General features: G+C 36.3%; 1 protein-coding gene across 9 annotated transcripts in view; it reads right to left on the bottom strand.

The window, feature by feature from the left end:
• Positions 1–13,371, bottom strand: part of CEP290 (centrosomal protein 290) — a 95,226-nt gene that overhangs the window by 22,850 nt on the left and 59,005 nt on the right. For all 9 annotated transcript variants that reach the window (XR_011464255.1, XR_011464254.1, XM_070370952.1 and 6 more), the window contains exons 35-42: positions 13,140–13,247; positions 12,288–12,487; positions 9,528–9,741; positions 7,820–7,957; positions 6,094–6,315; positions 5,125–5,247; positions 4,353–4,498; positions 3,872–4,027 (exon numbers count right to left, since the gene is read on the bottom strand). Coding sequence is in view for 7 of the 9 variants with exons in the window: in XM_070370952.1 (XP_070227053.1) it covers positions 3,872–4,027; positions 4,353–4,498; positions 5,125–5,247; positions 6,094–6,315; positions 7,820–7,957; positions 9,528–9,741; positions 12,288–12,487; positions 13,140–13,247 (1,307 nt within the window). In the remaining 2 variants the exon portion in view is untranslated. The remainder of the gene's footprint in view (positions 1–3,871; positions 4,028–4,352; positions 4,499–5,124; positions 5,248–6,093; positions 6,316–7,819; positions 7,958–9,527; positions 9,742–12,287; positions 12,488–13,139; positions 13,248–13,371) is intronic.

Here is a 13,371-nt window from a genome sequence, read left to right as displayed (position 1 = left end):
GTGCGACCCCACAGACGGGAGCCCACCAGGCTCCCCCGTCCCTGGGATTCTCCAGGCAAGAACACTGGAGTGGGTTGCCATTTCCTTCTCCAATGCATGAAAGTGAAAAGAGAAAGTGAAGTCGCTCAGTCGTGTCCAACTCTTCGCGTTCCCATGGACTGCAGCCTACCAGACTCCTCCGCCCATGGGATTTTCCAGGCAAGAGTACTGGAGTGGGGTGCCATTTCCTTCTCCAGAGACTATCTAGACCTGGTAAAACAAAAATACTGCATTTTCCACAGAATTCAATCAAGATCCAGAGTTGCAGAATATAATGTTCAGAAGCTCAATAATATAATCTGTATTATGTGATGTAAAAAGAACCAGAAACATCTCTACTCACATGGGAAAAGAAAAACCAGAACTCAAGCTTAAGATAAAACATTTTCAGTTCAGTTCAGTCACTCAGCCGTGTCTGACTCTTTGAGATCCCATTGACTGCAGCACATAAGGCTTCCCTGTCCATCATCAACTCCTAAAGCGTCCTCAAACTCATATCCATCGAGTTGGTGACGTCATCCAACAATCTCTTCCTCTGTTGTCCCCTTCTCCTCCCGCCTTCAATCTTTCTCAGCTCAGGGTCTTTTCTAATGAGTCAGTTCTTCACATCAGGTGGCCAAACTACTGGAGTTTCAGCTTCAACATCAGTCCTTCCAATGAATATTCAGGACTGATTTCCTTTAGGATGGACTGGTTGGATCTCCATGCAGTCCAAGGGACTCTCAAGAGTCTTCTCCAACACCACAGTTCAAAAGCATCAATTCTTCGGCGCTCGGTTTTCTTATTGGTCCAACTCTCACATCCATATATGACTACTGGGAAAACCAAAGCGTTGACTAGATGGAACTTTGTTGGCAAAGTAATGTCTCAGCTTTTTAATATGCTATCTAGGTTGGCCATAGCTTTTCTTCCAAGGAGCAAGCGTCTTTTAATTTCATGGCTGCAGTGACCATGTGCAGTGATTTTGGAGCACCCAAAAATAAAGCCTCTTCCTGTTTCCATTGTTTCCCCACCTATTTGCCATGAAGTTATGGGACCGGATGCCATGATCTTAGTTTGCTGAATGTTGAGTTTTAAGTCAACTTTTTCACTCTCTTTCATCAAGAGGCTCTTTAGTTCTTCTTCGCTTTCTGCCATAAGGGTGGTGTCATATGCATATCTGAGGTTATTGATATTTCTCCTGGCAATCTTGATTCCAGATTGTGCTTCATTCAGCCTGGCATTTCACATGCATATAAGTTAAATAAGCAGGGGGACAATATCAACCTTGATGTAGCCCTTTCCCTATCTGGAACCAGTCTGTTGCTCCATGTCCAGATCTAACTGTGGCTTCTTGACCTACAAACACATTTCTCAGGAGGTAGGTAAGGAGGTTTGGTATTCCCATCATTTTAAGAATTTTGGACAGTTTGTTGTGATCCATGCAGTCAAAGACTTTGGCATAGTTAATAAATCAGAAGTAGATGTTTTTCTGGAAATCTCTGGCTTTATGTGTGATCCAACAGATGTTAGCAATTTGATCTATGGTTCCTCTGCCTTTTCTGAATCCAGCTTGAACATCTGGAAGTTCCTGGTTCATGTGCTGTTGAAGCCTCACTTGCAGAATTTTGAGCATTACTTTGCTAGCATGTGAGATGAGTGCAATTGTGTGGGAGTCTGAACATTCTTTGGCATTGCCTTTCTTTGGGACTGGAATGACAACTGACCTTTTCCAGAACTGGGGCCACTGCTGAGTTTCCTAAATTTGCTGGCATATTGAGTGCAGCACTTTAATAGCATCGTATTTTAGGATATGAAATAACTCAACTGGAATTCCATCACCTCCATTAGCTTTGTTCATAGTGATGCTTCCTAATCCCACTTGACTTTGCATTCCAGGATGTCTGGCTCTAGGTGAATGATCACACCATCATGGTTATCTGGGTCATGAAGATCTTTTTTGTATAGTTCTTCTGTGTATTCTTGCCACCTCTTAATATCTTCTGCTTCTGTTAGGTTCATACTATATCTGTCCTTTATTGTGCCCATCTTTACATGATATGTTCCCTTGGTATCTCTAATTTTCCTGAAGAGATCTCTAGTCTTTCCCATTCTGTTGTTTTCCTCTATTTCTTTGCATTGATCACTGAGGAAGGCTTTCTTATCTCTCCATGCTATAGTTTGGAGCTCTGCATTCAAATGGGTATATCTTTACTTTTCTCCTTTGCCTTTCATTTCTCTTCTTTTCACAGCTATTTGTAAGGCCTTCTCAGACAACCATTTTGCCTTTTTTGCATTTTTCTTGGGGATGGTCTTGATCACTGCCTCCTGTACAATGTCATGAACCTCCGTCCATAGTTCTTCAGGCACTCTATCAGATCTAATCCCTTGAATCTATTTATCACTTCCACTGTATAATCGTAAGGGATTTGATTTAGGTCATACCTGAATGGTCTAGTGGTTTTCCCTACTTTCTTCAATTTCAGTCTGAATTTGGCAATAAGGTAGTCATGATCTGAGCCACAGTCAGCTCCCAGTCTTGTTTTTGCTGACTGTATAGAGCTTCTCCATCTTTGGCTGCAAAGAATATAATCAATCTGATTTCGGTACTGACCATCTAGTGATGTCCATGTGTAAAGTCTTCTCTAGTGTTGTTGGAAGAGGGTGTTTGCTATGACCAGTGTGTTCCCTTGGCAAAACTGTTAGCCTTTGTCCTGCTTCATTCTGTACTCCAAAGCCAAACTTCCCTGTCACTCCAGGTATCTCTTGACTTCCTAATTTTGCATTCCAGTCCCCTATAATGAAAAGGACATCTTTTTTGGGTGTTAGTTTTAGAAGGTCTTGTAGGTATTCATAGAAACGGTCAACTTCAACTTCTTCAACATTATTTGTTAGGGCACACACTTGGATTACTGTGATATTGAATGGTTTGCCTTGGAAACGAACAGAGATCAATCTGTCGTTTTTGAGATTGCAGCCAAGTACTGCATTTTGGACTCTTTTGTTGACTATGATGGCTACTCTATTTCTTCTAAGGGATTCATGCTCACAGTAGTAGATATAATGGTTATCTGAGTTAAATTCACCCATTCCAGTCCATTTTAGTTCACTGATTCCTAGAATGTTGATGTACACCCTTTGTATTTCCGTTTGACCGCTTCTAATGTAGCTTGATTCGTGGACCTAACATTCCAGGTTCCTATCCAATATTGTTTCTTACAGCATCAGACTTTACTTCCATCACCAGTCACATCCACAACTGGGCGTTGTTTTCGCTTTGACTCTGTCTCTTCATTCTTTCTGGTGTTATTTCTTTGTTCTTTTCCAGTAGCATATGGGCACCTACCAACCTGGGCAGTTCATCTTTCAGTGTCCTATCGTTTTGCCTTGTCATACTATTCATAGGGTTCTCAAGGCAAGAATACTGAAGTGGTTTGCCACTGACTTCTCCAGTGGAGCATGTTTTGTCAGAGCTCTCCACCTTGACTGGTCTGTCTTGAGTGGCGCTGCATGGCATGGCTCATAGTTTCATTGAGTTAGACAAGTTTGCGGTCCATGTAATCAGTTTGATTAGTTTTCTGTGATTGTGGTTTTCATTCTGTCTGCCCTTTGAGGGATAAGGATAAGGGGCTTCTGGAAGCTTCCTAATGCGAGAGACTGACTGTGGTGGAAACCTGGTCTAGTTCTGATGTGCGGGGCCATGCTTAGTAATTTCTGACTAAGAGTTACTGCTGTCTCTTCAAGTAGACTAGTAAATTCCTAAAGGAATTGTCTTGAACTTCTCTATGTTACCCAGTACCACTTATGGTATATGTATGGTTATATGCTTCTGCATTTTAATGTATTAGCTTACCTCATATATGATAAGTCATTTTCTAAGTCAAGATTTCTCTTTTTTAATTCTTCTAACTCTTTTTCTGACTCCAACACTCGCACTGCCATAACCTGATCAACAGTCAGGCCAGTTGTTTTTAGTTTCCTTTGCAGGGTAAGTTTCTCTTTATCAGCTCTGTGGGATTTAATACAGAATCATGAAAATGTACCATCCACTGTTTGGCTTGTTCAATTTATTAAATTGTAGCTTCCTTATTATAAGACGTACGTATGTACAAAAACCAGATCATTCTCTATTTGCTATGAGCTAAATTAAAGAAATTTCACTTAGAAATTGTTAAAATATATTTAACGCATATTTAAAAAAAAATAAAAAGTGAAATATAGATAATAAATGATAAAGCTAGAGAATTTCTCATTTTAGCACGTACACAAAAACTATGTAACTTTCAGGTAAATGAAAAAGTATACATAATTAATTAGTTTTACATTAAACTCACTTGGCAAAAAGATCCTTCAAAGTAGTCAACTGCTTTGTTAGAATATAGACTTCCCCCTCTTTCTCTTTTAACTTGTTTCGAATTCCCTCTATTTTGGTTTGCCATTTTTTACCTTCTTCCCACCGAATTACTTCTTCTCTGGCACTCTGTAAGTAATAACAAATTATTTACAAGTTTAATTACATGGATTTTAACCAATTTGAGTTCTTCTTTGGACTATTTCTATCAGTAATTTTTTTACTACAAAATACTAGTTAACTTGTAAGAAAATTTCAGGCTATTTTCACACTACAGAATCAATTTATGAGTGGGTTGGTTATTGACTGTTACTGTAAACACTGAATATATCCAAGTCCCTCTATTTACTCTGAAATAATAATCCAGTCCACTGAAGGATTAAATAGGACACATCTGGGTCAAGAAGTAAGGATAAAAATGCCCAGATTTCTTTCCCAAAGGTCTGTACAAACCAATCTATATAAACAATTACACTGGGAAAAGTGATAAATACAGCTGAATACATAGGGTATAAAGGCATTTTGGATGTACTGTAATGTCAGAAAGAAGAGTAATTTCTGATGAAGACTTACTGGTATCTCTTCAAGTAGACTAGTAAATTCCTAAAGGACAGACACTTGTCTTGAATGCCTCTATGTTACCCAGTACCACTTATGGTATATGTATCAGGTCCACAGATGAACAAATTATCTAGTCTTCAACTACACATTTAACTATCACTGCCTTAAACATATCAGTACATCTCTTCACATACCTTTTCTTTCATAGGTTTCATTTCTGCTTCATCCACCTTTCTTTCCAGTTGGCTTTCTAGCTTTTTAATTTTCTTTTGGAGTTCTTCAATTAAACTTTGTTTGTTATCTATCAAAGGTTTGCCCTAAAAAACAAGATATAGGCAATGGCACCCCATTCCAGTACTCTTGCCTGGAAAATCCCATGGACAGAGGAGCCCGATAGGCTGCAGTCGTTGGGGTCGCGAAGAGTCGGACACGACTGAGTGATTTCACTTTCCCTTTTCACTTTCATGCATTGGAGAAGGCAATGGCAACCCACTCCAGTGTTCTTGCCTGGAGAATCCCAGGGACGGGGGAGCCTGGTGGGCTGCCGTCTATGGGGTCGCACAGAGTCGGACACGACTAAAGCAACTTAGGAGCAGCAATAGCTGCAGCAGTTTTACATTAAACAAGCATAAAAGTATCAAACAAAATACACAATAAATATTCCAACTGTAGAAACTTTGAGACTACAGCTAACCATACTTTCTAAATGACACTGTTGATATTTAAGCATAACATGGTAACTACTTCTATATTTTAATAAGATATGCTACTTTAAAACTACAAATACAATAGAGGTCACTGAAGGAATTAGCGGCTACATTAATCAAAGTGATTTGAAAGCTAGTTTCAGCAAATATTATCAGTTCAGTTCAGGCGCTCAGTCGTGTCTGACTCTTTGCGACCCTATGAATCACAGCACGCCAGGCCTCCCTGTCCATCACCAACTCCTGGAGTTCACTCAGAATCACGTCCATCGAGTCAGTGATGCCATCCAGCCATCTCATCCTCTGTTGTCCCCTTCTCCTCCTGCCCCCAATCCCTCCCAGCATCAGAGTCTTTTCCAATGAGTCAACTCTTCGCAAATATTATAGATAAAATGAAAAAGTGGAAATAAACTACTACCTGTTTATTGTAAATCAAAACATTATCACAAATAAGATTACCTGTAATCCACTGGTTAATCTTTTAATTTGCCTCTTCAGTTCATTATTCTCTTGATCAACTGCATCTTTCTCTCTAAGCACTTTACCATAGGCTTTTTGTTTATTTTGCAGTTCATTGGTTAAGTCATTCAAATTATCAGTTAGTGTGTTTTCTCTGTTTTTACTTGTTTTAAGAGCTTCTTTAAGTTTTAAAATATTTTCATTTAAATCTTCAATTTGCGACTAAGATAAAGAAAGGTGTAAATCATGAATCTTCAGCAAATATCAATGATAAAAGCAATAATAATAAAGTACACCACTAATACTTACTAATAAAGTTTCAATCTAAATTTTTAAGGACACACATACAAAAAAACCCACCAAAAACTACATAAATTCTTCTATCCTCATTTCTAATGAATTAAGTCTACTTTAAGGGAAAAAACAAAACATGAAAAAACAGTCTAAAGCAATTCATCTTCAGCAAACACCTAGAACCAAAATTTCATCAACTAAGCAAATGTTTCACTTTGGCTGAATTAATTTATTAGAAAAACAAGTAAATATCACTGTATAAGGCATTTTTTTTTTTTCCAAACACTGTGAAGCCTAAGAACAGCATAAAACAAAAATCTTTTAGTAGTTTGTAATCTTTTGTAAAGACAAGACATAAAAGGGCAGCTCACAATACTATACAGTATACATAAGCCACTAGAAAGGAGTTCCAAGCTGTCCTAGATAGCAACATTGATAGGATTATTGGTCCTTAATATATGTTTTGTTGAATAAATTATTACAGGCCCAAAGGGATTACCAATAGCCCTAATAGGAAATTAGTAGTATTATAGCAATTACACAAAATACAAACTCCCTTGGAAAAGTCAAAAATGGTTTCAAGAAAAATGACTGGAAGTATTTAAGGAATTCAGAGCAGAAATTTCAGACAAAGAAAAAGGGACTGATCATCACAGGGCTATACCTATTTACATAGTTATGACTTACTGGATTTTTACTGTCAATTATGCTAATAATCTCAATAGGTCCAATAGGAGATTTTAAAAATCTGAGTAAAATCCAGTCCTTACATGGTTTAATGGTGATAAAGGGTATATATAAATAAACCAAAAGTAAATAAAAATTACAAACAAAATAAAACATATAAAAACTAGATTTTTCATTTTATTCAAACTGTATGAAACTCTATGTAGAGAAATTTAAAAATCACAATTAAATGTACACATTTTAGAAAAAAAATTTCATATAGTAACAAACCTAATAACCGGGTAAGAAAATAATACACTGTTAAAAATTAAGGAATAATTTAAAAAAGAAAAGGCTTTAATGTTGGGCAGCCCTATAGATTAAATGTGGACTACATAATTTCCATAAACTATTTCAGGGGCTAAAAAAGGAAAGCCAATTAAGTCATATTATGAACTTAGCAAAAACTAATCTCACTTATCAATACAGAATTTAAAAAGCCTAAGAAAAATGTTTCTTAAATTTAATTCTATTAAGAGGACTGTCTTATAATGGACTACTCTTTACTAACCTTCAAGACGATATTCAGTGAATATGGTAAAGATATTTAGTGTTCAGAACTTTGAGTATGTATACATCTATGCACTAATTATTTATTGGAATAAATTCCTTATTCATTACCAAAATTATTATATATCTAAGTGAATTTTCTTCCAACAGGAATTAGTGGGAACTCTGTTATATGAATGCACACGTTCATGATCACCTTTAGCTCTTTAGTATGTCGATCCACAATTTGTTGAACATTGAGATTTGCCTCTTTCTGAGAAGTCATGGAAATAATACGTTCTTCAGCTGCTGCTGTCATTTCTGCCCGAAGTTCCAAAAGTGCCCGACTAAGTGCCTAAAAATTTCAAACCATACATAATTTTTTAAAAATGACACTTTATATGAGAAACATGTAATATAAAATATACATAAGATTCATTATTTTAAACTATTCTCTTATAATACCATATGTTTAATCAGTGTTCACAAACAATCCAGCTGTTTCAAATGGATTTCCATTAGTAAGTGAACTCAATTCTTCCCAAATTGAGTGTGAGAATTCAAAATCTTGATAATGATAATTGTGAAAATCTAGCATTAAATCAAGGCGAAGGCAATGGCAGCCCACTCCAGTACACTTGCCTGGAAAATCCCATGGACGGAGGAGCCTGGTGGGCTGCAGTCCATGGGGTCCCTAAGAGTCGGGCACGACTGAGCAACTTCACTTTCACTTTTCACTTTCATGCACTGGAGAAGGAAATGGCAACCCATTCCAGTGTTCTTGCCTGGAGAATCCCAGGGATGGGGGAGCCTAGTGGGCTGCCGTCTACGGGGTTGCACAGAGTCAGACACGACTGAAACGACTTAGCAGCAGCAGCAGCATTATATCAAACAATCCGCATTACACAACCCAGGCATGTTTTGTTCTCAAAATTCTAAGCTGAAATGTTTATTTAAATTACTCATTTAATATATGCTTCCATGTGAAATTAATTGAATTTAAGAAGACGAAGTTACAAGATTAGAAAAGACTTAAAATCTGCCAATAAATTTCATGAGCTAGCACAGAAAAACAAAACAGTTTTTATATTATTTTTATATATTTTATATTTAAAACATTTAATTATATACAAAATCTGAGATAAATGGAAAACAAACTAATCAACCTGTTAATCCACTGACCAATTCCTTTTCACAGCACTGTCTCTGAGATCTCCTTTAATCTTTCCTCCTCTTATCCTATCTCCTTCTTAATCCCCAGAATTGTTTAAAATTTTTTAATTATTTAAATTGTTCAAAATGGCCTCACTAACAGAGCATCCTAACAGAAAAGGAGAGAAAATATTTTCAAGAAGATTTCTCTTTATTTCCTATAGCTAACCCACAAATCAGACTGATAACATAGAAAGATAAGTTAGACGATGCATAGATATAAGTGTTAGTAGCTCAGTCGTGTCCGACTCTTTGTGACCCTATGGACTGCAGCCCACCAGGCTCCTCTGTCTGTGGAATTCTCCATGGAGTGAGTAGCCATTTCCTTCTTCAGGGATCTTCCCAATCCAGTGATCAAACCCAGGTCTCCTGCATTGGAGACAGATTCTTTACTGTCTAAGCCACCAGGAAAGCCCAAGTTGGACTATATTTGAACTTAAAAACACCACCAATTTATAGGGCTTTCTAAAAGAGTTATGTTGAAAAACCCAAACTTGCTTAACAGCTTACTGCTACTGCTGCTGCTAAGTCGCTTCAGTCGTGTCCAACTCTGTGCGACCCCATAGACGGCAGCCCACCAGGCTCCCTTAAGATAATGCTTATACTTTTTATTACAAGAGAGAGATGCATGCTATCATCTTTTACAAATCTGCATTAAAAGCATTCTACCACATGTTTTTTTGAAATCTTGTTAACTTTCTATTGTTACTTACTTTTTGTTGTTTTTCTTTCAAGGCTAATTGGCTCTTTAGCCTTTCTACTAGATTTCTCATTGTAGTTGTTGGAGCTCTTGAATTTGCTTCTTTTTGAGTCTGAAGTTCAGATTTTAAACTTTGTGACTCCTTTTGTGATTGCACCAGAAGACACCTCAAATCCTCTACTTCTGCTTTTATTTTTTTCACTTCATCTGCATGATTTTCTTGGAGCCTAATATACAGCAAACATATGTATTTAGTAGAGTGGTTGTTGCAATTAACAGTTTGATTGATACAAATTTTACAAAGAACAAATGTTTGGTCCTTGGTATCCTTAAAAATCTAAGTCTCAATCTAAATCCTGAAAGATGAACAATTCTTTACTTAACTACTACTTAACATAAAATAGACTTTCTTCCAGTTTCTGCCTACTATGTTTTTGCAACAACTGCATCAGTAATTTGTGGCTCTAGATGAAATAATATAGAGAATGAACAAAATAACACTTTAAATATTATGGTTCCTGCAAGATGCAACTGCTTGCTTTATAAAAGGGTTTCTCAACCATAGCACTATTAACATTTTTGCTGGATAATTCTTCATTGGGGGTGGGGGCTACTGTCTATGCATTTTAAAACATTTAGCGGTATTCCTTGCTTCTACCCACAAGATGCCAATACTACTCCTAAGCATTCATCAAAAATGTCTACATCAAATGTCCCTGAGGGGAGAGGAGAGAAAAATCACTTCTGCTTGAAAAATCACTGCCCTATAGTGACATTTACAAAGACAAAATATGAACTTTCACAGAAACCATCCATGTGTACTCTTAATTTGTATATGGTTTTAAAGTCACCAGTATTGGATCTATAATTCTATAGCTCTATACTATATGGAAGTAGATACTATAGTAGTAACTAAAGACTTTTTACAGCTGAAGTGACTATGCACGCATGCATGCACAAAGACTTAGTAAATTCAATTAGTCCTACTGCTCATTCAATATTAGTCTCATACATGGAATTACATCATTACATCCAGTTCACTGTACTTACATAGATACGTTAATAAGGCCATCAATATTGATATTTAAATTATTAAACTTTGTTCAATGAAAGGTATGTTGAACTATCAACAGGTACAGTGTTAAACAATCTGAGACTTGTTTCTTACAGCAAAAACTTAAGTCACTTTAAATAATCATCATACTGTAAAAATATAAGGTTTCACTAAAGAAATCACACAGAACTATAATTTCCTAAGACACATTAAAATATGCATACCATTGCGCACACAGAGAATAAAAGTATTAACTTTAGGCTAAAATGACAGAGGTACAAAACAGTAACTTCAAGTGTTTCAGGTGGCGAAATAGTAAATATACAAGATGATATCAAAAGTTGATTATTTTCAACATCCAAGAATCAGATTCAGAAATGAGAGAAATATTATGCTCTAAAATATGACAGAAACTTATATATCACATGCTACTTTCTCTTTTCTCTTAGAGAATAATTCATTTAAAGTGGCAGCTTCTTAATAAAGCAAAAATAGTGTTAACTTTGTCAGAAGTATCTTGGATAAATGAATAAATCAAAGGTTCTAATAAGGACGTCAGAGATGGAATAGAATTATAAGTCAAGTAGTTTACTTTCTCATTTTTTTTTCAGATAAGAAACTGAACACTAGAGATAGTTCTCCAGTGATTACAAAATACCTAAATATAAACCTATCTTATTTTATTATTTATTTATGGCTGTTCTGGGTCCTTGCTGCTGCATGCAGGCTTTCGGTGAGTGGTGGGGGCTACTCTCTAGTTGCTGTGTGTGGGCATCTCATTGAGGTGGTTTCTCTTGTGGTGGAACATAGGCTCAAGGGCATGCAGAGCTCAGCAGTTGCAGCACTTGGGCTCAATAGTCGAGGCTACAGGCTCCAGTGCACAGGCTCAGCAGTTGTGGTACATGGGCGTTACTGCCTCGCCGCATGTCCAATATTCCTGGACCAGGTTTAATCCTGGTCCCTAACCACGGGATCACCAGGGAACTCCTATACCTATCTTAGTTTTAAAATGTATACTCTGATAAATGAATGAACAATGTTTAGAATTTCTAATATAGAGAATGCTTTGAGCCCTCCACCGTTGATGTGGTTAATAAAAAAGATTAATATTTCATTCAACAAATATTTGAGCCTTAAATGTATGCCACAAACTGTTGCTGCTGCTAAGTCACTTCAGTCGTGTCCGACTCTGTGCGACCCTATGGACAGCAGCCCACCAGGCTCCTCTGTCCACGGGATTCTCTAGGCAAGAATACTGGAGTGGGGCCACAAACTGTTACAGGTATATAAGTAAAAGTTTTGTATTTATGTTACTTTACAATTTTCAAACTACTTCCATATACAGCATCATCTGGCCTTCATATAACCACCTTGAAAGAGCCAGATTAAGTATTGTCATTTTCCTTTACAGATAATAAAAAGGAAATTTTCAAAGGTTAAAGATGAAATTCTACACAAGAATCTTTTGAGTCAGACTGACTAGATTCAAATCATGGCTTTCGCATCTTCTCCTAGGCATGTTACTGAGGCCTTCTGTAGCTTAGCTTCCTATCTGCAAAATGGAGTGACTATCCCATATCATTAGTAGTACTGAGGATAAAATGAGATAATATAGTCAATATTTTTAGACCAGTGCATGATATAACAAATGCTTACATTTATATTTATTGTATCATTATTCCCATTTTCCTATATTTACAATCTATTTCTAAGACTTACCGTAATTTCATATTTTCAAATTCCTTGATTTTTAATTCAGTGATTTCTTTTTGTCTCTCTAAATCTTGAGATACTTGTTTTAGTTTGATCACAAGTGAGGAGAGAGAGTCATCTTGTTCTGCTACTGTCTGTTCCATCTCAGCCAAACGAATAAAATGCTTATTGGTAGGAACTGGAGTGGGAGACTGTTTTATTAAATCCTATGAAATATCATTATATTAGCCATGAGCAGGTACAATGCAATGCCACACTTATCTCATAATTTTAACTTGGTTCCTTAAATAATCAAAACAATATCAAATCTAAAATGTAATGAAGGCAATGAAGGCTTAGAGAAGATAGGAAATAGAGATCTTATTCTTTGTATTCCCAGCATCTGACAAAGTACCTACATGTAGGGAAGGATCAATAAATAAATGTTGATTGAATTAATGAGTTAAAGTTTGAGAAAGCTAAGGTTTGCATGTTAGGAGAAGAAAGACAGGTCTTTTGCACATACAGAATGCAATGATCAAGAGGCAAGAATAAACTGAATTCAGAACATAGAAAGCAGTTAGATACAGGTAAACTAATAATGTACAGATTTGAAAAGACAGACAAGTCAGAGGAAGAAATATAAACATGATTTTCTAGGCAGCAGTAAGTTATAACAAATGTACGTCTAGGGAAAAAAATGATCAGAGCTGTGTATTCAGATTATTCTGGCAAAAAAAAAAAAAAAAAAAAAAAAATGTAGAATGGCTTCCAACCCCCTTTCCCCAAAAACAGAGCTAAATTTTCAACTGTATGGTCTGAAAAATCAATAAAGAATAGAACAAAGTTCCTAGACTCTTACCCAAACTGTAATCTTACCCAAGCTGTTTCTTTGAATTTACTGAGTGAATTATCAGCCTGCAGTTCTAATTTACGATGAAGAGTATGAAGTTCTTCTTCATGTTTCTTAACAATTTCTCTTTGTTCCTGTTTTATAACAAATTAAAACTATAGCTTACATTGTGATTCATATAAATTTACATTCTAAAAGTCTTAAATATTTTATCTTTAATATACTAAAATCCTTATGAGAAGGAAGGAACAACATGTG

The sequence above is a fragment of the Bos mutus genome, chromosome 5, assembly GCF_027580195.1.
Source record: "Bos mutus isolate GX-2022 chromosome 5, NWIPB_WYAK_1.1, whole genome shotgun sequence".
Classification (NCBI taxonomy): Eukaryota; Metazoa; Chordata; class Mammalia; order Artiodactyla; family Bovidae; genus Bos; species Bos mutus.
This window is presented reverse-complemented; position numbering and strand designations above follow the sequence as displayed.